The sequence below is a fragment of the Ambystoma mexicanum genome, chromosome 1p, assembly GCF_040938575.1.
Source record: "Ambystoma mexicanum isolate Mex_15411 chromosome 1p, UKY_AmexF1_1, whole genome shotgun sequence".
In the NCBI taxonomy this organism is placed as follows: Eukaryota; Metazoa; Chordata; class Amphibia; order Caudata; family Ambystomatidae; genus Ambystoma; species Ambystoma mexicanum.
Genome location: NC_090921.1, coordinates 1,056,883,576 through 1,056,909,915, shown reverse-complemented (window position 1 = coordinate 1,056,909,915; position 26,340 = coordinate 1,056,883,576). Strand labels below are relative to the sequence as shown.

The window sequence follows — 26,340 nt, the reverse complement described above, 5'->3', positions numbered from 1 at the left end:
ATCGGAGGTGACTAGTGGGGAGAGTGAGAAGAGTGGGGAGGGACCATCACTCAAATCCACGGGGCTAAATCCCTTTCTCCACTTGCAGTAGAATACTTCTACGGGTCAAGCAGACGAGATTAGGAGGGCCAGTCCAGATTGTCATCTCTGCACTACGCTTCACGTTGGTGGGGACCGCAGCTGTCTGGGTCCGATCGACGCCCCTGTGGGAACCAGGTGAGCGTAACAAGAAGCCCAAGCCTTGCTGGGACTTCTTCCACTACCTGCCTCTCGACAAGCAAACACATTTCCACTAAACAGAGTTGTTGTCCCAATCAGTGGGAGGGAGGAATCGGTAAACGGTAACCTGTGGATACTGATAGTATTAAATGGTCCGCAAACCTTTGACGCCAAGACACTGCCTGCAGGGCAAGCCCCCCCCCCCCACCGTAGACACGTGGATCCGAAGGGGCGCGTCATGCCTACTTCCCCTGAGGCCAGGGCAGAGGAGGGGGACTGAAAGAAGCCCTTGCTACACCCCCCCCGCACCCTTTGCTGTTTGCGCCGGTGCAGATTTGGAGAACGGTCCGGCTGTCTGTTTGGAAAAGTTTGTATGCAGTACCCTCTGAGAACACTACAAACAACTTACTACAGGTATAGGAAGCCCAGCCTTTAGTATAAGCTTGTAATACACAGTTTTAGTAGCGTGTTGAACAGTCGGGCTTATCTCAAGAGGGGTCAATGTGAGCTGTAGTGGAGTTACACAGAGACTTAGTTACAAGTATTCAAATAAACTCTTACACTCAAGGTTTCTTGAATAAACAATTGTTAATTGATCAGTCAGTTAGAAAAAGCCTTCTTCAGAAGGTAGCACCATAACAGTAACACTCAAATACACTTCATGAAATACACACTCTTAATATCTCTAAATCAGTAGATACCCTTTTGGGATGGCCCACAGACACTACCTCCACCCTCAGGTGACTTCAATTGCTAGGGTGCTGGGGACATTAATAGATCACTGTTGCATTTAGAACCATGGAGTAAGATGTCAAAGGAAAAGATTTAGAACATACAAGAGACCACAAATATTCTCTAGCAGGCAAATACGTTTGCACCCCCCCCCCCAGGAAAGTCATTCAATACAATAGGTTAAGCCAAAGTCAATGTGTCAAAGTCTTATATGGGATGAAGCACCTCCGGTAGGTAAATGGAAACAAGTCTTTGCACAATGTTTTTGAAGTATTTGAAGAAAAGAATCAAATGTTGGGCCACAAGCTGATTAGACTTGTGAGTAGTAGAAGATGAAAGCAACTCTATAGCAAGAGGTAAGTGCTCTCAGACTTTGTACAGTACCTTTAAAGCTGAAGAAAAGATGCAGCAGAGGACCCCTGTTCCTGTGCAGCTCTGCAGGTCTTACTGTTCCTGAGCCTCAGTCGTGGGGACAAGACAGAGGATGCCAGGGGACTCCTGCAATGCACTGGGACAGTCAAAACTCATAACCGGCAAACTTCACTTTCCGTGGCTGTTCAGTGTCTCAGCTCCTCGCGTCTACCGCAAATAGCAACACCACGGTTCCTGGCTGTCGAGATGGACTTTCCTTGCTTCTGGGGTCCTGCACTCTGTTGAGGGGGCTCAGGCTCGGTCAGTCCTGCTTCCTGGGAGTCCGAAGTATCTTCCTGGAGCTCTTGGCCAACTTAAAAGCAACGCACACAATCTGGTGTTCCTCTCCCTGGCTATACTGTTTCCAGCAGCAACTCTGTGCAAATTCATCCAGCTCCGAGATGGATGTCCAGGTGGCTTACTTTGGAGTTGATTGGTCCCACCAACTCAAGGGGAGAAGTCGGCCTTGCAAGGGCTTCTCTGTCGATGCAAACTTCGCGTTTCAGCACAGCAGCAGGGCTTCACCGGGCAAACAAACAATCCAGGAGTTGCAGCAGGCGTCTCCTCTTCAAGTTCTTCTTCGGTTCCTTTGTCAAGTGGTCGACTGCCTTCCAAGCAAAAAGACTCGCATTTTATTCAGTGCTCTCCCATTCATTCCAGCCTAGCTGTCAGTCACCCAGCAGGGTGGCTTGTCCTTGCCGGACAGTCAGCCGGCCAATCGTCACAGAGTGCATTTGTGTCTCCTAGGAAACGAGGCACAGAAGTTCCTGCCTACCCCAAAGCTAGAGGCGGGCTTCACTCGTGAATCCCGACAAAGACAAAGTGAACAATGGGACCAAACCTGGTTTGGCGTGCAGAGTAAATCTCAAGAAGGACCTTTCCACAAAGAAATGGTGGAAAAAGAAGACCAGGGCCATTTTGACAGAAATGGCATCCTTGGGTGCTTTAGTGCAGTTGCGAATGCAGCCCGCGGTAAATGCACACCTTAGTAGTTAAAACGAAACCACTGCCACCAGCCATTCAGTGAGAAAAGGGTAACAAAACATTTTACATGAGAAGCTAGACAAAGGGGATACTAGGTAACCCCTCCAGCACCCTATTGTAAAATAGTGTGTGCTGGGTCTCGAAAGTTACAAATGTAAGTAAAGTCAATTTCATTTTACTGCTCTTGGAACAGTAGTTTAACCAAGAGAAGGTACTTAAACCCTCTGAAAATCAGAAGGACTTCTCTGTATCACTGCACTGAAGTTGCTGTGTGACAATGTAAAAGATGATGCCTATGGAGTTTGTCAGATTCTACAACCAAAAGAAACAGTGTACAAAATCACATTAAAATACGAGAGTGGGAAAAAGGTTCACACTCTCTCCAGGTTAAGGTAAGTCCTCAAAATCCAGCAAAGTTGCTGGGTGTCTCTGAGGTAGAGGAAATTAGCACATTCCTGAGAATTCTCACTAACAGTCTCGACCTCTGTTTGCTGGAAGCCAGGGAACTCGTCAAAGGCCCTCCCCTTGTCAGAGCGTTGATGCGACTGGGTGTGGCCTTTGTGAGGATGGATAAAGACTTGCAGTTTGGGAGCTGTTCTTAAATAGCTCCTCTTCGGTGGTCGAATGAAGGAGGTCACCACCCTCGAATGGAAGGTCCAATATGCGTTCCTGGATGTCCGGGTTAAACTTGGTAGCCCACAGCTAGGCCATCCTTCTCATGTCTGTGGCGATACAGATGGCACGACCTGAGGTATCAATGTGTGCCACAGTGGACTTCATGTCGTCTTGGGCCACCATTTTAGCTTCTTCCAGCCCCGCCTTGAAACATGCCTGGATCTGCACCGAATGTTCTGGAAGGAAGTCAGCTATTTCCCGCCAAAGCCTTTGGTGAACGGCTGACAGCATGGCGTCTGCATTGGATTTGCGCAGTGAGGCATTGGAATAAACCACCTTACCATAAGCCCCCCAAGATCATCTCCTCCTTGCCTAGAAGCGCCGAAGATGAAGTGGCAGAGGACGACTGAGGCTTTGAGTAGAGTGTCGCTGCAGCGATAACTGTAGAGTACGGTTGAGGGTGTGCCGACAGCAAGAGCGGATCCCCCACCAGTGGCCTATTCTTGCCGTCGAGGCGACCCAATTGACAGGCTGGGCCAAATAGGATTTAGGCCATCCCCTTTTGGCCAAAGCGACAACGTTCTTCAGAATCGGGATCCCCATTCTAGCTACGGGGCATAGAGTGAGGACCTCGGCCAGGATCCCGCCTCGGGTTGTGGAAGCCCCAAGTACTCGGCCAAACCTGAGAGGCGTTCATGAAAGGACTTGGCTGAGGATGGCGTGTCTGGGTCCTCCTCATCGGTGTCCACCAAGGTGTCCGGCTGTTCCGGTACGGGTGGAGGAGTGCTGGGCACTGAAAGGCTGCGGTGTGGGGACCGGAGTCAGCGGCTGCCGTGGAAGCTGGTGTTGATGAACTGTGGGAGGCTGGAATGCAAGGACCCAGCATCGGCAGCAGGGGCTGCACGGTGGCTTGAGGTGCTGTAGCCATAGGAGGAATGACTAGGTGCAGGCAGTGGGACTGGCGGGAGCATGTCCCTGATAACATGGACCCCCACCTGAGGAGACGTCATGAGTGTGAGGCTGGTAGGTGGCATTGACGGAGTAGCGGGCAGCTGCCGGGGCCTGCGTGTACTCTGCCTTGCTGGTTGCAGGGTAAATCTGCCCTGCAACGCTGAAGGATAAGCTGTAGGCCACATACCCGGTAGAGACCAGTCCCACCTTGAAACTCGTTCTTCCAACTGCTCCGCACCAGGGGGCGGTATCGGATGAGTGGCCATATTGTCTGGTGTGGCAGCCATTTTGTCAGGCTGCATGCCAAGTGCCAACGTCGTGGTGCCTGCCTCGATAGCCCCGGCCTCCTCCAGGACTCTTGGCGGTGGAGCTAGAGGCCTACCCTGCACCTCAGGACAGGGCCTGGTAGGAGTACTGCCCTCGGCTGAGTCGCCGGAGGTGCTGCGTATAGGCGCCCCCTCCCACCTCTGTCTGGTACAATGGCATAGCCCCTCGGGTGGACACCCGGTAAAAAACTTGTGGTCCCGCACTATCCCCGGAAGGATACAACGACCCCTCGGTCTGGCAGCCGGTAGCTGAAGCAGCATCGGTACCTGTTCTGGTGCAAGAACCTGACCAGTCCCTCCCGCTCTGACGTTTCCTTGGGAAAGGATCGCCCTTGCGGGGTGCGATGGAAAAAAGCGGCCCTACCTTGGGCCTTGACTTGTGTCTGGTCAAGTCCTTCAAATTCTCTGGGGGCGACTTCTTGAAGAGCTCCCTCCACCGAGCGAACCTGTTCTTCAGAGCGTGCAGTGTAAGCGTGTCACGCTCGGTACAACCCTCCCAGCCGTGATCGGGGCCAAGGCAGCGGAGGTAAAGAGCAGGGGGGTCCGATGTAGGGAAGAGCCCTTCACAGGCTGGACACCTGCTGAAGCCCGCTGATGTCGACATGCGACGGGGAAGAGCATGGCGTCAGAGGGCCGAGAACCTGAGAAAGACCAAAAGACGGAAGACAGTATCCGGGGAAGAGCGCATGGAATTACAAGGCCGAAGCCAAACCCAGGAGCGCTAGTGAAAGCGGTCCCTTCCCATCGATGTGGAAAAGAGGACTGGGGAGTGGCGCCGGTAGGCGGAGCACATGCTCGCAGGGCCACGCCCCGCACGCCTCTAAATTTAAAGGGGGAAGGTGTTTTCTGGTGAGAAAGGTTCGGTCTCCAGTCCCTAGCGAGGGACGCCCATACATTATGGAGTAAAGGGGACAGGACCTATGAGTATGGGGATTTAGTTACCGCCCAACCTGTGATCCTGCGGTAATATCGCCGGACAGTTGGGCAGTATCCCATTTGGTATACCGCCCAACTCGTGATGAGGCCCAATGTGTTTATCCAGGACTTTATATGCAGTACTAAGTTATTTAATCTGGTACTAATATCCAGTACTAAATTAATTTAATCTGGTACTATCAAAGTTGTCCTGATGGGCCAATTTAAAGTGGAGTATCATCCGCATAGCCATGGAAACCAATCTTTTTTTTTTTTTTTGGTAATACGGAAGATCATGGAAGGGTTAAACATTTTTTTTTAAAGTAACAAAAATGAGAACTCAGAGGTACACAGCATATTAAATAGAATTTAGGAGCTGCCAAATCATTACAAAAATGTCTGTAGGTGAGAATGAAAGAAACACAAAAATAGAGCCTTGGACACCCTGACCAGCATTAGCTGGTGGGGTCCAGGGTGTTGAAAATATCAAAGGTAATGTGATTCACTTGCAGGTGGTCATCAGGGACAAAGATGGTTCATGGAGGTTAAGCTAATGATGTAAGCAAGTTTTATAACATCAAAATAAATATTAGAAAATATGTGATTTAAAATAGAGTTTCACTGAAGGATACTGTGCTTTACTATAATAAAAGTGAAGAAAGAAAGCAACCCAAAATGTCAATGTAAAGTTAAAGCAAAGTGTACATACCCTTCGTGTAAATGTTTTTCCACATTTTCCACATACAAATGCAGCAGGGACAAAGTTGGGGTCATGGTAGCGTTTGAAGTGCATGTCAAGTAGTTGCTTCTGGCGGAAGGTTTTATCACAGTGACTACAGGCATATGGTTTTTCTCCAGTGTGCGTTCGTTTGTGCATGATCATGTGTCGCTCCTAAAACAGAGAAGAGAATTTGGGACATTATCTCAATGCTTGACATTCAACATTGGAATGAAACAGCTATGGGAAATAAGGTTACATTTTTAATTTCCAAACATTACTTTAAAAGCGGTAACCACAGCAATGCTTGCCAGGCAGTTGGCAGAAAAGAAAGTGCATGGTTAACACTTTTAGTGCAGACAGAATCAGGGCAGCAGGTGAAGGCTAGCCAAATCAGACTCATGATAGACTGGCATGCAATATTTTCTCATATCCAGGGCTAAAACCTTTCAGCCAAGGCTGCCCTGGAGTAAAAACTCTTACGGCCTGCTAGTTCTCCCCACTTTGAAAAATCACACGCCTCATTCCCACCAGTCTTCAGCTAGTCCTTTTTCATTTGGAATGGGGTGCCACCCTCCTCACCAGAGTCTCGCAATCCTTTCTGTCCACTCCAAGAGCTGTTCAGCACACCGCAGACAGTCTCATTAGAAGACTGATGAAATATATCTCCATCAGCACAATACATAGAGCAACATTGGTTAAAAAACTGAAATCCCACATGAACTTCCTAACCACTTACATCCTTCACATACAATGAAATGACAACGTTCCATCATACCCGACTGAAAATGCACCATCTCCAGACATGCTTCAGTATCATGTATTGACCCCAGGGTCCTAGTTGACACCTTTAATCAGACTATTCTGAAAGCTTTGAACATCGCCCCTATGAAACTACGGAAATCTAAACCTTGTGTACACTGCAACTCGTGGTTCACACCACACCCGAGAGCATTACGCAAGGAAAAGAGAAATGCAGAGGCCTGTTGGAAAACTTTTCCTTCGGACGTGAATAAAAACACCCTTAGCATAGCCTCCCTTAACTAGAAAGCGGCAATACTCCAAGCCAAAAAAAAAAATAAAGACCCCTATAACAAGCGCATGCTGCAGCCAGAATCCAACACCAAAGAGCTCTTTAAGATACTTAAAGAACTAGAAATCACCAGTAGCCCTGTTAGGGAGAATTCTCATTCTCTGGCTAATTTCCCTTACCTAGCGAGTCCCTCAGCAGCTTTGCTGGATTTCTGGAGTTTATTTTTTCCACTCTTACCTGTGTTTTGCCATGTGTATTTCATCTGTTTTTGTGATTGTGAACTCTGGAGTACACCACTTCAGTAGCCCCACTCTTGTGTGTTACACAGCACCTTCAGTGCAGTGACACAGGGTTGTCTTTTAGACTTCCCACTTACTCCATTTCTGGGGCTGACTACTGTCCCCCAGAAAAGGGTAAAGTTCCCATTAACTTTACATAGACATTTAACCACAGATCCAGTACACCCCATCTTACATGGAGTATTGGAAAGGGTTAATTCTTAGCCCTTTTTATCTGTACCTCTTGGAGCCTTGTTTCGCTCCCTTAACATTAAGACTTGGCTGGTGGTAGTGGTACCTACCCTGATTTTCCTACCGCAATTATATTACATAATGTGGTAGTGTTTTAGGCTATTTTAGTAGCCTCGAACTTTAAACCTGCTAGCCCATATACTTTTTATTTCGGCTCCGGTTGGGTTTAATCGCCATTTCTTTTTGTTAACATCCTTCTGGGGTCTTTCTTTGCATGGCAAACCAGGTTTGCCTCCTTTGTTCACCGACCTTTGGCGGGCTTCTGACCAGAAGCCCTCCTTTGGCATCTGGGTGTCTAGGTGGGCTAAATGTGAGGGAGGGGTGTAGTCACCCCCTGCACAGGGTCTCCTTGGAGACCCAAGTCGCACTTTGTATTGATTGGCTAAGGTGGTTGTCCGGGCTGGACAACCCCCCTGCTGAGTGATCTACAGCCAGGCGGTGTGAATGGGGGATTTTGGCATAAAAGGCAGGACTCTTGGGCTAGAAGTCAGAGTCGCCACTGGAACTGCAAGGAACCGAAGAGAAGCGGAGAAGAAGACGGCTGCTGCAACCCCGAGTCCCGGTGAAGCCTTGCTGCAGTCCTGAGCTATCTACACCCTTCAACGACCGGAGAAGATCCAGTCCAGAGTCTTCTTCCCTTGAGCCTGGTGGGATCAACCAGCTTGTCTTTTCTTCAGTCAGAGAATCCTCTCCTGGGTCGAAATCACTGGTGTGCTGTAGTGGTCCGGATAGCCATCAGAAGAGCCCTCTCCTGATTTAAAGGAGCGCATTTTTATTTATCGTTGTCTTTTTCGCTGCTGCTGGCCTCATCCCTGGGTAGTGCAGATCGCTCCAGACGTCGCCCTTCTTGTCCCCACGACTGAAGCCACAGGAACCGTGAGTCCGCAGGAACAACTGCAGTGGCACCAGCTTTCTCCAACGGAATAAGGTACTCTGCACAATTGGTCATTATCTCTGCCTGACCAGCCGGAATCGGCGTGAACCTTTTTCCTCCACAAAGATTTGTTCTTACTTCCCTCCTTATAACTTTTCCTTCCATTTGACAATCTTTATGAACTCTTGGCATCTCGAATCTCGAACTGTTCAACGTGTGATCCTTGGCAACTAAGCATCTGCTCCATCGACACTGGCGCAGGCCCATTGACTTTAATCGGTATCTTTGAATATGTCCTCGAGTCCCCTAGCCTTGAAAAAGTATTGCCTACGATTTTTATTCACTTTTCCCTTGTTTGAAATTCTAAAGTACAAAGTGTGTTTTAACTTCGTGAGCATTTCTATCCGTGAGTACGTGTTCGTATCGCAACACCTGTCTGTCAAATCCTAATGTACTTACCTTGAATTTACTGAAACAAGTGGAATCGATTGTGTGTAGTGTATTTTACGTGTGGTTTTGAATTTATAGAAGTGAAGTGTTTTCTAACAAATGGTTTAAAAATAAATGTACTTATTTTTTTACCTGAAACCTTGAGTCAGTGTTTGCTTGAGTCACAAACTGTGGTCCTTTGTGTTCTCTGTTACTGCTCATTTACTCTTGAGATCGGTCTGGCTACTCCGCTACTGCTACCACTATAACTGTGTAGTACAGGCTTGTACCAAAAGGTGAAGGAAAAAGTTACTTACCAGTAACTGTTGTTCTCCAGCATCGGTCTGGCATGGATTCACATGCTCATGAATATTCCCCGTCGTCAGGCTGGGAATCCTCAGTAAAGAAAGAAATCAGTATCAGTTTCGTTTCTGATCTGTCTTTCTTAGTAGTAACCAATCACTGATCTCTGGGTCATACTGCCCCCAGCCAATGACTGCCCTCTCCTTAAGCCCCGCCTCTGGCATCCATCCTCAGATTTGGTAGCAAGCAAAGTGGCAGTATGACCAAGTGAAGAGCCGCAGAGGGGTAGGCGGGAGGGTTCGCATGTGAATCCATACCAGACCCATGCTGGAGAACAACAGTTACAGGTAAGTAACTTGTTCCTTCTCCAGTATGGGGTCTGGCATGGATTCACATGCTCATGAATAAAAGAATACATAGCAGTACACACATGCACAACCACGGGAGGTGGCAAAGGCTCAACATTAAGCATTAAATCCAAAACTCAATATTAAGCTATTCTTACCTCCTCACCAGGCTCACCTTAGGCGAACAGGTTGCGCAGCGCTACTTGGCCGACCCTGGAGTCCCGATCGACGCAGTAGAATCTTGTGAAGGTGTGCGTCGACCTCCACGTAGCAGCCCTGCAGATGTCCAGCAGGGGCACACCAGACAGGAACGCCCTGGTAGCAGCGATCGCTCCGGTCGAATGGGCTCTCGGACGGCCGGGCAGCGGTCGGTTTGCCAACCGGTGACAGTGCATGATGCAGCCGGAGAGCCATCTGGAAATGGAAGTCTTCGAGAGAGCCTTCCCTTGATTCACAGTCCCAAAGTTGTGCAGGCCACGTAGAACTTCAGCGCTCTAGCTACATCCAGTGAGTGGAAAGTCCTCTCGGCCAGCATCAAAGGCGACGGGAAGAAAACTGGTAACACCAAGGGCTTGTTGAGATGGAAGTCCGATGGCACCTTGGGCATGAAGGAGGGGTGCGTCCTCAGCACCACCCTCGTGTCATGAAAAGTCAAGTATGGAGGCTTGCAAGATAGGGCCTGGATCTCTCCCACTCGTCGTGCGGAGGTGATGGCCACGAGGAACGCTGTCTTCCATGACAGGAACTTCAAAGGCGCCGAATGCATAGGCTCGAATAGGCTCGAATGGGCCCCCCCCCCCCCCCCCCCCCCCCCCCCATGAGCCTGGTCAGCACCACATTAAGCTCCCACGCCGGGGCAGGAGCCTTCACCGGCGGAAACGATTGGAATTGTCCCTTCATAAATTCCTTCACCAGGCGATGAGACCACAAGGACGCCCGTCCCGTAGTCCTGGTATATCGGGAGATGGCAGCCAGATGTATTTTGATGGAGGCGTGTGCCAGTCCAGCTTTGGCCAGCGGCAGTAGGTATGGCAGTACTTGAGGGGCCGTAATCCGCAGAGGGTTAATCTTCTGTGCACGGCACCAGACAGAGAACCTCTTCTACTTATGACCGTAATATTTGAGAGTTGAGGACGCCCTGGCTTTTGCAAGAACCTCTCTGCAGTCAGCCAGGATATCGTACCCTCCAAACTCTAGTGCTGCAGAAGCCAGGCCTGCAAGTTCAGAAACTCCGGGTCGTGATGAAGAATGGCGCCTCCTTCTCTGGAGAGACGATCCGCGTCCGCCGGCAGCTTGACTGGTGGGGACGTTGACAAGTCCAGAAGGTCCGGGAACCAGATCTGCCTCGGCCACGCCGGTGCGACGAGGATCATTCTGCACCTGGACTTCTTGAGCTGGTTGATGAGATGGAGCAGCAACGGCAACGGAGGGAACGCGTAGCCGACCCAAGGGAACGAGAAAGCATCGCCCATGCTCCACGGCTGCGGGAACCTGCTGGCGAACCACTGGCACTTGGAGTTCGTCGCCGTTGCGAAAAGGTCGATCCGGGGTTTGCCCCATCGTCGAAAGAGCCGATCCTCCTGGTCCTGACGTAGTTCCCCACTCGTGGCACGAGCGCAGCTCCCTGCTGAGTGAGTCTGCGATGGTGTTTTTTATTCCTGCCAAGTGGAAGGGAACCAGAAACATCCCCTGGGCGACGGCCCAGTGCCACAGATCCTGGGCCTCCTTGGATAGGGCTGGGGATCTGGTGCCTCCCTGCTTCTGTATGTAGAACATCGTGGTGGTGTTGTCAGTGAAGATCCTCACCACTTTGTCCTTGAGGGACGTAAGGAACGACTTGAGCGCCCAGAACACTGCTCAGAGCTCCAGAATGTTGATGTGGCAAGACCGGGAGCCAAAGGCCTCTTGCGTGGAGATCTCCGGTGTGGGCCCCCAACCCTCCAGAGAGGCGTCCGTCGTCCTGTCTCCTGAAACGCCAGGGTCTGAAAGTCCGTGCCTGTAGTGAGGTACGCATGGGTACCCCACCATAGGATCGCCCGACGGAACTCCTCGTCGAGAGGGATCCTGTCTTCGAAGCAGCCCCTCGCCTGAAACCAGCGGGCGTCGAGAAACTCCTGTAGCGGACGCATCCGAAGTCTGCAAAGGGGTACAAGGTAGATGCATGAGGACATCATCGCGAGGAGGGACTTGATGGACCTCACCCTGACCACGTCCGTGGCTAGCAGGTGCTGCACCTTGCCCAGAATGGCCTTCGTCCTCTCCTCGCCAATTGCCCCACTGTATCGAGCTTCGCTCCCAGAAACCGTGCTAATTGCGACGGAACCAGGTGGGATTTGGGGTAGTTGATGGCGAATCCCAGTTCCGTGAGCAACCGGACAGTCCTCGCTGTGTGTTCGACGACGGGTTTTCTTGTCCTTGCACGGATTAGCCAGTCGTCTAGGTAGGGGTGGACGTGGATCCCCTGCAGGCGCAGTCGCGCCGCCACTGGTGCCAGGCACTTGGTGAATACCCTGGGTGCCGACTTTAATCCGAACGGCAGGGCTCCGAATTGGTAGTGGCGTCCCTGAACCACGAACCTGAGAAACTGTCCTTTTAGAATGGGGATGTGGAAGTAAGCATCATCCAGGTCCAACGACGATAGGAAGTCGCCCTCCTCCAGCTGTCCCAGCACGTGCTGGAGGGTGACCATACGGAACTTCTGCGCCTTGATGTACTTGTTCAGTCGTCGTAGGTCCAGGATGGGGCGCCATCCTCCTGTCTTTTTTTACGAGGAAGTACCTTGAGTAAACTCCAGAGCCCTGAAGCCTCTTTGGGACGAGCTCGATGGCACCCTTCTTGAGCATCGCCCTTACTTCCAACAGTAGTTGAGGGACGTGATTTTCCTTCCTGGCCACGGGTGGAACGCGAGGGCACTTCTTCTGAAACTCGAGGGCGTGCCCTTGGGCCAGGGCGCCCAGCACCCAACGGTCGGTGGAGATGGACTCCCACACGCTGACTAACCTCGCCAGCCGGCCTCCCACCGCGGTGCTTTGGCGGGGGCCCAACCCGACGGTCGGATCAATCTTGTTTGGAGGCCGCCTTGCCTCCTTGACCTCCCTGTCGACGACGACGGGCACCACCTGACTTGCCGCGTCCCCTGTAGGCTTCCTGGGACGAAGCTCTTGCCGCTTGGTGGTACGTGGAGGAGCCACTGCCGGATCCCTTGGAGGCACCTTGTCTGCCTCCGGAGCTCTGAAAGGACAGCCGTCGTTGTTGGAGCACTCCCAGTGCCCGGGCAGTCTCTGCGTCTGTTTTGATGGCCTGAAGGGACTCATCAAGCACCTTCCCAAACAGGTTGTTGCCGTCGAAGGGCATGTCCAAAACCTTGGTTTGTACGTCCTGGCGGAAATCCGTGGCCTTGAGCCATCCTCGTCGTCTCAAGCAAACGCTGTTGCCCAACTGACGGAAACCGGTGTTGGCGATGTCAGTAGCCACCGTGATGGCGTGGTCCGAAGCAATCTCACCCTCCTGTAGGATTTCAAGGGCCTCAGCCCTTTTGGCGTCCGGAAGGAAGTCTAACAGAGGGGCGATTTTGAACCACAACTCCCTGTCGTAGCGGGCTACGATAGCCAGGGCGTTGGCCGCCTTGATAGTCGTCGCTGCGGATGAGATGATCCGTCGTCCCATAGTGTCCAACTTCCTGCCCTCGCCGTCCGGCGGGGAAGTTGATGTCGAGGCTGATGGCCCCCCCCCCAGCTTTCTTCTTTGCCACCGCCGGGACGACCGAATCCGGGGTAGGTTGGGCCCGAAGGCACAAGGGGGCAGCGTCGGGGACGCCCGAGCTGGGGGTGACAGGGGAGATGTCCTGTCGTCGCCTCCGTCGTCATCTGTACCTGTCGTAGCCCTGTCCGTGTCTGTATCATCCCCGTGGGTAGTAGACCGGGGGGAAGGCAGAGCAGGCCGCAGAGGTGGGATAGGTGGCATAGGATGCTGCGTCGTCCTCTTATGCGGTGGATTTTCCGAAGGTCCTGGCTCCGGTTCCCCCGTCGGGTCTGGCTCAGGTACCTCCGTCGGGGGAAGGGACAACCTTGTCCTCATCTCCGAGCACAAGGACTGAATCGCTGACAAAATGGCCGCCAAAGTATCCTGCGGTGCCGGAAACGACGGGCGCGAGGGCTCTTGAGGAGCCTTGTCGGCGCCACCATCGCTCTCGTCGTCACCCTCGTCTGGATCCCTCCCGATGGGCTGGGCCTCTTCCACGACTTCGGTGAGCTCTTCTTCAGAGGTTGTGTCCGTATCCACGATGGCCACCAGCCCCTCCCCCACCTTTTCCAATGAGGACTTCGTGGGGGTCTTCTCAATGGGCCTGAAAGACGACTCCCTCTGCGGTGGCAAGGAGACTCTGGGTCCTGCGGGCGCCTCCACTGGTGTAGCCTCCACAGGCTGAGCCAGGGCCGCGGCGACATCCTCAATCGAGGTCTTAGCAGGGTGAATTAAGGCCATCGTCACCTTCTGGACGCCTGGGGCCTTCACCTTGGGGGGAGGGTCCGAGCCTCGCTCCCCCTCTGCCGGAATCTTTGAGATCGACCGGGGCCTCTCCAGAAGCTTCGCCGGATTCTCGGACTTCCTCTTACCCGAGCCAGAGCGTTGGCTCGTGGTTGATGGCGCCGGGGAGGATGCGCCCTGCCTGGCAGCCAAGGAGCCTGACCGTTCGGCGCTCCCGGTGCCCGCGGACTTGCGGTACTTAGCCTTTTGTTGGGCCCCCGTCGCCGGGGCGCCCTCACAGGACTTAAAAGACCGCTCTGACTTCTTTTTCTTCTTCTCGCCCGACGGGCTCTTCCCTTCCAGCCAGTTGGCGAGACGGAGGTGGCGATCCTTCATGGTCCGCTCCGACATGTTCCCACAAAACGCACAGTCCTTCTCCATGTGCGTCTTGTCCTCATGGAGACAGTAGAGGCATAACGAATGCTCGTCCTCCTTGAAAACATTCTGAAGCTGGCATCCAGGGCAGGTCCTGAACAGCTTCCCGGGCGTCGAGCTTCCTTTCTCCTGGGCCATGTCCGGGGTAGGCCTCGGAACTTCTGGAATCCTCCAAAAGCGTAACTCGACGAAAACTTCACCCTTGAGGGGCGTAGAAAAAACTGAAACGGATCCCCATTGATCAGATGTAGAAACGGAGCTTGAGGCTCTATTTAACCGAAAAATGAGAAAAAATCTCCTGAAAAAGCGCGAAAACGCAGCAAAAGCTCGAGAGCTACAGCACGAGGACTCCCAACACTTGAACGTGCGGTAAAAATCTGAGGATGGCTGCCAGAGGCGGGGCTTAGGGCAGTATGACCCAGAGACCAGTGATTGGTTACTATTAAGAAAGACAGATCAGAAACGAAACTGATACTGATTTTTTTTTCTATACCAAGGATTCCCGGCCTGACAACAGGGAATATTCATGAGCATGTGAATCCATGCCAGACCCCATGCTGGAGAAGAAAAAGTTACTTCTTACCTCGTAACGTTCTTTCAATGGGATGTTCCTCCGACGTATTCCTTATCTTAGATATCTCTTTCCAGCTTTGCTGGCCTCGGAAATTTTTTCTCTCTAGAGGGCGCTGCGCGTCGACGTCCGCCGAGTCGATGTCCCTCGACAGCCGCCGTATCGACGTCATCCTGCCTATAAAGGCAGCGCGCAGCGTCCGTTGCTCAGTTCCGTTTTGTAGCCCACAATAATTCTTTCTGGACTAGACTGAACACCCTGAAGGAGCGTAAGCTGCAACAACAAGGGAAGTAGTACTGCGGGGATGGATGGGAGGGTCGATAAGGAATACGTCGGAGGAACATCCCATCGAAAGAACGTTACAAGGTAAGAAGTAACTTTTTCTTCGAAGGGATTGTGTCCTCCGACGTATTCCTTATCTTAGATAGGCTCCCATAGCAGTATTCTGTTATTGGAGGTGGGAGTACTGACTTCATGCTTCCTGTTATTGATGAATAGAGTGCAATACTGCCCTTCCAAACCTAGTTTCCTGACTGGAGGAGGAATCCAAGTTGTAAAACCGTGTAAAGGTATGGACGGACGACCATGTGGCAGCCGCACATATGCCTCGAACCGGCCGATAAGGCTGCGATACCTCTGGTCGAATGAGCCCTAAGATTTTGAGGAGGCTCTTTTCCTGCCAGTTTATAACATTCCAAAATGGCTAAAATAATCCATCTGGAAATGGTTTACTTAGTTATCGGTAGCCCCAGCTTGTGACCTGCGTAGCCTACAAACAGCTGGTCTGCTTGTCTTATCCTAGCCAGTCTACTAATGTAAAAACTTAAAGCCCTTCTTGGGTCCAGCCTGTGTAACCTCTCTTCCTCTTTCCCCGGATGGGGAGGAGGATAGAAAGATGGAAGGGTAATCTTCTGTGTGATATGAAATTCAGACACCACCTTTGGGAGGAAATTAGGCTTCACTTGCAGAACAACTTTGTCTTTGTGAAAGATTGTATGAGGGGGTTTACAAGAAAAAGCTTGCAACTCGCTCACCCTTCTAGCAGATGTAAGTGCTACTAATAAAACAGTCTTAAGGGTAAGAAACCTTAAACAATCTCCTCCCCGAGCTCCTCTCGGGGGAAATTCCCTTGAACAGAACAGATCGCACTTCCTGTTGACACTGGTGGCGAACAAATCCACCTGAGGGGTTCCCCAAAGGGTGAAGATCTCTTGAAGGACTTCCTGAGCTAGTTCCCACTCGTGGGAGACTGCTCTGCCTGCTCAGAGCGTCCGCTGTCAAGTTCTTCTCTCCGGCTAGGTGGACTGCCGATAGAGAGATTCCTTCTTGGATTGCCCAAAACCAGAGCTGCATCGCCTCTCTGCACAAAGGTAGTGATCCTACGCCTCCTCTTTTGTTGAGGTAATGCATGGCCACTGTGTTGTCCGTCATTATCAGGACATTCTTTCCTTGTACAGATGGCAGAAAAGCCTTCAGCGCAAGTCTGATGGCCCTCAGCTCTTAAAGGGTGATATGTAGTCTGGATTCCGATGGAGTCAACGACCGCTGGTCAAGTCGTTGGGGTGGGCTCCCCACCCTGTGAGTGAGGCATCCGTGACTACTGTTATCTCCGGCCAGGGTTGCCAAAACTGCTCCTTTCAGAATGTTCTCCTGACAGGCCCACCACTGAAGGTCTCGAGCCACCCTGTCGGGAACCTGAAGAAGATCCGTCATTCTCCCTGAGAATTGTGACCACTGAGTTTTCAGTGCCCACTGGAGAGATCTCATTCTCAGGCGAGCCTCTGGCACTACGAAAATGCAGCATGCCATGAGGCCTAGCAACCTCAAAAAGTCGAAGGCTGGGAGACGTTGGGCATTCTGGAACTTGGTGACCATCTGTAGAATATCTTGAGCCCTCACCTCTGGTGGCGAGGCTTTTCCCAGGGACGTGTCCAGGATCGCTCCGATGAACTGGAGTCTCTGCGATGGTATCATTTGTGACTTCTTTAAATTGAGGGAGAAGCCCAGTCTGTGAAGGGAGTGGCAAACATGATCTAGCTGGATCTGAGCTTGTTCCGAAGATACAGCTCTGATCAACCAATCGTCCAGGTAGGGGTAGACGTGAATCCCTTCCCTCCTTAGACTTGCAGCCACTACCGACATTAACTTGGTGAAGACCCTCGGGGGGGAGGTGAGCCCAAATGGCAGCACTCGAAATTGATAATGAGAGCTGCCAATTGGGAACCTCCGGTATTTCCTGTGTTTGAGATGGATTGGCACATGGAAATAAGTGTCCTGAAGGTCCAGAGATACCAACCAGTCCTGGAACTGAAGGGCCTGAAGGATCTGAGAGAGAGTTACCATCTCGAATTTGTCTTTCCTGAGGAATTTGTTCAATTCTCCAAGTCGAAGATGGGTCTCAGTCCTCCGTCTTTCTTTGGTATGAGAAAGTAAGGGGAGTACCAGCCCTTGTTCCTCTCCGATACAGGTACCGGTTCTATGGCACCTTTCTCTAGCAGGTCTAAAATTTCCTGCAAGAGGAGCGGATCTGGAGCTTTTTGAGAGCTGATCCCCGGTGGATGATTCTGAGGTATGCGTAGGAGAGGCAGGCAGTAACCTTGTGCAACTGTCTCCAATGCCCAAGCATCTGACGTGATAGCCTGCCATTCCGCCAGATGTTGAGTTAACCTGCCTCCTACAGGTGTCCTGTGAGGGAAGTCCTCAGAGTGGTTTTGGGGCGGCTGATGCAGATGCCGATGGTAAAGAGGCACCTGCTGTTGCTGCGGCTTTTTAATATCTAGCCCGTCCACCTCGGGTAGTTCTTCTTTGTCCCCTTTGAGCCGGTCGTCCTCTACCTCTTCCGAATGCGGAGTAGAAGCGAAAAGACTTGCCTCTCGCAGAGGTTCCTGTGGTAAGAAAAGGTGTCTGACGGATTGCAGCACCTAGGGATTTTGCTGCTGCCTTTGATGTTTGCAGTTTTTCTAAACTGTCATCCGCCTTTTTCCCAAACAAAGAAGAACCATCAAATGGCATGTTCAAGAGCCTGGCTTGCACATCTGGGGCAAAACCAGACTTTCTCAACCCAGCAAATCTCCTGGTTGTTGTACTTGCCGCCATTGCTCTGCTGATACTGTCAGCCGAGTCAATGCCCCTCTGGAGGGCTTCGCACATAGCGTCTTTACCGTCCTTTATGATATTTAGGAACGCCTCCCTTTCTTCTCCCTCCGGGATGCAGTCAGCCGCTGTAGAAGCACACTCCCAAAGCGTATGGCTAAATCTAGCATGGGTGCAGCAAGTAGCATTAATAGATTTTAACGCCATGCTACATGCCGAAAAGACTTTCTTAGCCATAGCATCGTATTTTTTATCGTCCCTGTCCTGTGGGACGGTAGGGTAAGCAGTCTTGATGTCAGTAGAAGATGCTGCCTGTACCACCAGACTTTCTGGGGATGGGTGTTTGGACAAAAACTCAGGGTCTGCAGAAGATACCCTGTACTGCCGGGACGACATCTGGGGTTTCCCAGTTCGTCATTTTTCTTTGAAGAGCTTTATGAAAAGGTACTACAGGATCCTCCTGTGGACCTTTATCAAGAATATCCGTGAGGTCATCCTGTTGGAAAGCCTGTGAAGGTGTTGACCACCCCATAAATTCTGTAATCCTGGCCATTAAGGCTCTATAAGGGGTTTCAGCATGCTCCCCCGGGTCTGGCCTAGCGAACTCCACCTCTGGGGAAGTTTCTATCCCACTTGCCTCATGTAAGGAATCATGGAGTTCCTTTAATCTGCGTTCCTCTGAGGATAACTCCTCTTGAACTGGGGTTGCAGATCCCTGCAACTCAAATGTCTCTTGGTCAGATAGTTCTCCCTCTTCCATAATTGAGGACATTGTTCTCAATTGGTCTGAACTCACAAAGGGTGTGAAACCCATTTCCAAGGCAGAGGGTGCCAAACTTCTTGTAATCGGCCTCGAAAACGTTGATGTCGTCGACGAAGGCTTCGAACGTGGTGTCGAAAACAAAGGTGGAGGCCTCGAGGTCCTCGATCGAATCGGAATTCTGCTTGAGGATATCGACAATCTCGACGACATCGTCATCGAAGACCTGGGAATAGCCACTGGGTGCGCCGCAACCGTGACTTTCCTTGGCGTCGACGCCGGTGTTGAGGATGGCGTCGAGTCGACAGACCCGTGTGTCGAAGGTCCCTTCGACAACGGCGTCGAAGACACCGACCTCGGCGTCGACGGAACCTGCGAAGAAGGATTTGAGGTCTTTGCTTTACTCGAGGGTTTGTGACGCGCTCGAGAAGCTTCCTTCGCCGGGTGCTGCGACTCGCGGCGTTTTAGACCTTCGGGTCTTTCGACCAGAGCATCACTCTTGGCAGTCTTCGAGGGGGTCGAGGCCGCTTTCTCGAAGACGCTCATCATATTTTTTCGGAATTCCTCCCATTCAGCCCGGGAACTATGTTTCGTGGGGCAAGGGATTTTCTTAGGTGAAACAGAGGAAGAGGAGGACGAAGAAGGGGATCTTTCGCGTCTCCTTTTCGAGTGCTTCAATCTCGAGGAGTGATGGGACCCGCTTCGAGACCTGGAGCGCGAATGGTGACGAGGAGACGAATGTCTCGACTTTGTCGAGGAAGAAGAAGCTTTAGAAGTCTTACCTTTTTCCAGCTTCCCCCTACGCTCCTTCAGGGCCTTAGCTGTCATGGACATACAGTCCACGCACTCCGAACAATGGTGTTCAGCTCCCAAACACCACAGACAGACCCTGTGAGGGTCCGTTATCGACATCTTTTTTCCACAGTCTCGGCATTTTTTAAAGCCGGACCGAGGGGTCGTCGGTTCAGACGAGGAAGCCATCGAGTATGGATCGAATATCTCGAGGAAAATGGAATAATTCTCTACGAAACTGAAAACGATATTCCGAGGCACTGAGTAAGCGCGGAAAAACGGAACTGAGCAACGGACGATGCGCGCAGCCTTTATAGGCAGGATGACGTCCATACAGCGGCTGTCGAGGGACATCGACTCGGCGGACGTCGATGCGCAGCGCCCTCTAGAGAGACAAAATTTCCGAGACCAGCAAAGCTGGAAAGAGATATCTAAGATAAGGAATACGTCGGAGGACACAATCCCTTCGAATGATGCTTACAGATGAACTGAGTCAGCAGTTTTGTATTTCTTTTCACGCCTCGGGCATTGACTGGAAGTAGATTAAGAAAGATTTCTGTGGTGAGCTCTAAAATGCCCAGCAACAGAGGTATTATGGGACATGAAAGTTTCTTAGCAAGAAGGTTTCTAATATAAATGATTTTAACACTTGTAGAATGGAGATGGTGACATACATATTTACAGCCACTCTCTGGAAAATGACTGAAATATTAGCATTTTATCAGTCTGCTAGATACTAGTCATTGAGTTGGGGGACAATGGAAAGTATTTGTTCTAATCTATGTCGGATGACGATTGTAACGGGGGAGGTGTCAACGCGTATGCTTGTGTTTTCAGGAGGTTGCGAGGACTGCTATGGTTGTTCGTAGGGCACATAGTAAGGGTGACATGGCATCACAAGTATGATAGACACAAAAAGGTACGAGTTCCAAAACATTTATTACATTCTTGGCGATTGGAAATACTTCTACTTTGCCCTATAGCTATGATGGGAGTAGTCTCTACCATAAAATAATAAAGACAACACAGTCAAAGTCATTCTATGTCAAATCAAAATGGCCTACACTAAAAATCCTAATGCCTGCCCTATCTCTTATACAAAAAGTGTGTAAAGGGGAATGTGTATGCAAAGAAATGTCAGTGTTGTAACAAAGGATCACGATGGCTGGATCAGCTTTCCTCCCCACTTTGGACAGCACAAAGTAAGACGGCCCCTGTAGAGAGGACACTCTGGCTCAGGTTATCAAAAAAAGGCAGTTCAAAATGTGGGTCGAGACCCACCATGCCTTCCACATTAAAGTCATTTGAATTCACCCAAAAGTTCTTTCACAGTTCAATAAAATTCACGTACGTCTCCCTCCGTCGGGCTCGTACCACTCAACAAAAGTACCCGAATTCAACATAGATCTCTCTCACCCTGGCTCGGACCTCCTCGAATCACAGAACTTGTGGGGGTTCCCTTCCTCCAAGCTTTATTCACATTTATTATGGGTTCACTTCCCCTAACTTATTTCATGTTCCCGGTCTACTTCAGCTGGGCTCGGACCTTTCACTGATGTCGAAAACTTTCAAATGTGCGAGGCCTTTCCATAAACCTCTCCAAGACCACTGGCTTTCACTTCAGCTCTTCCTTATGGCATTTGCCCCAGTGTCTCCTGGTCTGGGTTGGTCCATAACACAATCAGTAAGTTCAAAGAAGTCTCTCTTAAAACAATCACCTTTTAACTTCCCCTTTCATCAGGTTTAACTTTGACCAGCGTGTGTTTCAAAGTTCATTCACTTTGTTGCTTTATAAAAAAATAAACATTTCACAGAGACTTTCGAGTTGGCAGTTTCCTTTCGCCGGCCCACTCCGCTACTATATCACTGGCTTAACAGTTACTGCTGACTTTAAAGTTCACTACAGGTTTGTTTCTTTCGCGTCTCATTAGCACACACACAAACTTAAATTCTGAGATACACTGTTGCGGCTTAAATCTTTCCTTGACACAAACCGGCCTTTCACGTCTTTCGCAAACTCAATGGTTGTGTGCATTCTTTTCTGTTCTCTACGGCTTGGATTCACGAATCAAGGTTAATGCCACAGGCTTGGCCTTGCCAACTCTGCTGTTCATCCCGGAGGGTCACACAGGCATCCTTGAAAGACAATACAGGCTTCTTATCGGAGTTTTGGCTTTCTCCGCATATCCTTCATGGTTTCCCAGAGGCTACGACCTCCTGCAGGGAATTCAGGGTTTCCTAGTCCTTCACTCTGGTCCCTCGATCGGACGTCCTGCTCCAGTGGTTTCGCCATCAAATGTAATAAATTGAGGCCAAATGCCCGATTTTGCCTGTCCTTATTAACGTGAAATGTCCAATGGGTTATATCTTTACTCTTATTCCTCCTCTTCCTAAGCCCAGTGTTTGTGTAGAAAGGGGGGAATTGGATGGAGGGGGGGTGTCCACCCTAGAGATCACCGGGGACTAGCAAGTGAGACACCCTTTGGTTTCTCACAACATCTGGAGTGTTTGCAGCAGCCAATGGCTCTTCACCACTGAAAAAGCCCAGTGTTGAATTGGACATTTAAAAGTGCTCGATTGTCAAGGTTTCACGTCACCAAAGCCCCTCAACCGCGAACCCATCACTCATGGTTTTTGACATTGAAGCACTAAACAAACGTATCAAAGTCAAATGACTGCTATGATGACAACCACTATCTGTGTTACCCCAGGGATGTTAAAGGTGGCTACTGAGTGTACACTGGAGGAGGAAAATGACACTTCAATATCTTAAGGGATTTTGGCCCCTAGGAAGAGGTTTCATAGTGTATCATGAAGCACTTTGTGAAAGCTCCAACCCTCCCTCCTAATTCCGCCACCTAGAGGACATTTTCTCATAAAATGGGCACTGCTCCTGGTATGGTTAGCAGGCAAACTATGCTAATAGCCAGACTATTCTCACTAGATTGAATCCCACCACAGGAGGCGCATTTATCAAAATATAATGCTGAGGGAAACGTTTGAAACACCAGACTGGACTCCAAACCCGAGAAAACAAAGGCCTTCCCACTGCAAACAACTGCAGATTACTATAGCAGACAAAGAAGTTGAAAGTACACTTTTTGAAGTGCATTTTAAGTTAGGAAAAAATCATGCAAAACTTAAGTCAATGCCTGCATTTCATAATACCACAGTTACTGTCAAAGACTTGTAATCTTGTCCGAAGCACAAGGTCGACTTTGCCGGTTGATGAGAACTTGCTGAGTGACGTCTGCTTGACTTCCTCCTTTTTTCCATTGTTGATTTGCCAAAGGGGAAACTAATTGCACCTCTCAGTGGTATGGCACAAGACAAACTGCGCTGCCCATGCACAAGGTTTTGCCCGAGGAGGGTGCATTGTGTTGTGGCATAGTTTGAAGTACTCATCTACGCTTCTCCTGGTTGCGTAGTCATGTAGATGGTTGTGAAGTGGCAAGAGTGTTCACCTCTGGTGGCAGGAAACCAGTTGATCTGGGTTGCGACTCCAACAATGCCTTTTATAATCACCCTTTTTAAATGTATTTCAGTGCTTTTGTTCTAAGTCTTCAACAGGTTCACAGCATGCCAACCACATAATATGATTGAAGCTTATTACAATTCTAGTTGTAAAGTAACACCACAGCTTTGATGGCTTAGTGGATAAGGTAGTGTGCTTTTATGCTCCTGTAAGCAGTACAATACAAACAGCTACCTCTAGAACCCCCTTCCCAACCCAGACATCTCCTACCAATTTTGTCTCCTCCAGAATATCAGCCTACGAAGGACCATTTTGTTGTCTCTGGGCACACTATAGGTTAGGAATGCTGGGGTCCGGTGCGATCAAGAGGGACAGGGCTGAAGTGAAAAATGCCTGGACCTTTTGGAATTTGTCTAAATGTGTGGGACCTCTCCACTTTTTGCTGGATCCTTTAATTTAGGACTCCCTTAAGACTACTAAAGCAGGACTACCCCCAAAGGTACACCATAGTATCTCGGAAAAGGGACCCCTTCAAGTGGCTATACTGGTAGCTTTTTCCATTATGGAATATGGCTTGTACCACCCTCAAAGAATCTATTTTACGTGGCAGTTCATTTTGACTTCCAGTCACAAAAAGGAGGTGGCCTTTGTTTGCTTTGAGAACCTCGGGTGTCTCATCATAATCCCCTTGTGCCTCTGTGTATGGGAGTAAGGTACTATATTTTGTCACTGGTTGTCTGTATCCCAGGATTGGGGGGCTTAGACAGTCTGATTCCAGTTCCAATTAGGCAATCCAGTCGAAAGCCTTGCCCTAAAAGCCAAGATCAGAGTTTGTCCACCAAGTCAAAAGGCAGCTGAGGGGTCAAGCAGGATATGATTAAAGGAGTTTGCAGCGGTGAACAAATCGGGAAAACTGGAGACTTAGGTGATGGCTGTTTAAATAGAGCAAATGCAACAGAATCTGAATTGTAGAGGAATCTGCAGAGCACTGATGTCAAGGTAAGAGGAGAATCTGTTAAGGAAGAGTCGTTTAAAATGTGTATGGTGATGTCAAATTAACTTCAAGATGGCTGCCGAAAAGAGAAGGATGTGAAGAGTCTGGCTCAGTCCTCAGCAGCCTGCATCAGAGCACTATAATAAAGCTAAACACCATCCACTGTGTAGGAGAGCTTGGCGTGACTCCCCCATAGAGCTTGGAAAAGGACTCCAGATAAGCAAGTAAACGAACAGGCGTGTAACCCACGACACAGTAAGAGAAGCCACATGGATCCATACCGGCAGAGGTGAAGCAGCAGAGACGGCAGAGGTGAAGCAGCACTCTGCGCTCGCCTAGGGTGTGATACTTCGGACACCCAGGTGAACAAGTGCAGGTTCCCCATGTGGCGGCCGAACCGGGAATACCCGGCGCAGACACCAAGCCGACTACCAGCAGCTTGAGGGTGGAGCGACCCTGGCTTGGCAGTGAACAGGCCGGCGCAGGAAACTTAGCAGTAGCAGCGGGGGCCCGCACTATAGTGGAGAGGGCACAGGCCGGGCTACTTTAAAGCAGCAACCGGCAAAGGCGCAGCACACTGGGGATATCTGAATGGTTTTGTGCCGGCACAGGGGTGAGGGCCGGCGCAGGGGTGAGGGCCATCCCCGTGTCCATGCTGCAGTGGGTCCCTTGGTGCACAAAACTGAAAAGGGCCTAGCAGTTCGGGCAGGGCTGCTCCCATTGGTAGACATACCTGACTGATATGCATATGGCTAGACCCTGTCTGCAATGGCACAGACAGGCTACAAAATGGTGGAAGTTTGCCCAGAGCATGGAAGTGTTTCAGAAAAATGCAAAACTTTCCACCCATGACTTTTTTGGTTTTACTGAAAAGGGCAAGCCGGGAGGAGTGTGAGAATGCCGCCTCAGCAGCAACCAGAGACTTATCAAGGGTAAGCACAAAGTCAAGAGCAGAGTGCGACAGGGCCCAGAGAAGCACAAAGTGAACGGATAAGCAGGGTCCAGAGACCAGTCTTTGCATTGCACACAGCATAGTCACTGAGAGTTGTAGAAGCGGCGGCAGCCAGACCTCAAACACACCGATAAGCCAGTTCCAGAGCTAGTAGGGGAGCACAGAGGAGTCAACAGATGAGCTTACAGTTTACAGTGAATTCCGGGAAACACCGGAAGAAAAACCACCAGAAGAAACAGTGCCTCCTAGGTTTAAAGTGAAAAATATTTTCCCCATACCGTGTGGTGCCTTAGTGTGAGCAGGGATGTGAAGAAGCTGGGGGGTGGGGGATGAAGGTGTGGCTGGAGAGGGTGCTTGGCAAACAATGGGAAAAGAGCCCTACTCCGCCATGTATGCCTCTGCTTTTCTCCCATTGCTTCCACTCCTGGCCCTTGACATTATTTTAAAATAACTGCACAATGGCACATCGTTTTCTATGTAAAAAAAAAAATAAAATTTTTTTTTTAAAAAAAAAAATGTTCTTTTTTAGTGGTCAGAGCGATTGAGAAATTTCAGCAATTTTTATGATTGGCGAATCAATTGTCTTGTATTGTGGTTTTGTTGTCCAGGGTATAGTTCACTGCAGATTGCTGGATTTAAAAGGTGAGCACCTTTAAAGGGTTGCTAGAGTATTTGTAGGATATTTCCTCTAAAATTAGAAGTCTCTACAATGTGGAAAGGTCTTTTACACAAATCAAAGTCTTTATGGGAAGAAAAGAAAGGGCAAGGATGGGCAGAGTCCATGAAAAAGTATTGCATGTTTTACTACAATACTTTTGACATGCAGAAATGTTAGACATTACTGGATTAACACAATCTTTATTCTCTGTAAAGTGTTCATAACATCTTGCTCTGAGAGATATTACCCTTCTTATGCATGCAATGAAACACCAGATTCATATTTGTGTGTTTTCACTGGAAAATAACAGTAATCTGCGATTTCCCGAAGAGTAAACGGGAAAACGCAGATTCAGAATTTTCTGAAAAAACTGGAAAAACACCAATGGAAGTAAAAAATAAAAATAACAAAAACACCCCATAAACCGGAAACCCTAAATATTAGGGGCATGAATACCCCAGTGAAAAGAAAAAATCTAGAGGCAATCCAGTGCAGGAAAAAGTCGGATGTCAATGTACCAGGAGACTCACATTAGGAAAAAAAAGACATGCCAGGGCTCAGGATACGGGGAATACTCCAGGGTTCAGCAGGCCAATGTGGTGGAGAAGACAGTGGGGGTGCTGGTGGCAATTAAGGAAACGCTGCTGCGAGTAGTGGACATACTACCGTACCAAGCAAGGAGATCTATTTTCATTCAGGTCTACACGGACCACCAGACATACAAACTGGCGAATGTCTATGCTCCCAACAGAGGCCAGG

At 50.0% G+C, this 26,340-nt stretch overlaps 1 protein-coding gene across 1 annotated transcript in view; it reads right to left on the bottom strand.

Moving 5' to 3' along the window:
• Positions 1 to 26,340, bottom strand: part of CTCF (CCCTC-binding factor) — a 601,567-nt gene that overhangs the window by 192,448 nt on the left and 382,779 nt on the right. The window contains exon 8 of the mRNA XM_069604497.1: positions 5,863 to 6,045. Coding sequence (XP_069460598.1) covers positions 5,863 to 6,045 — 183 coding nt within the window. The remainder of the gene's footprint in view (positions 1 to 5,862; positions 6,046 to 26,340) is intronic.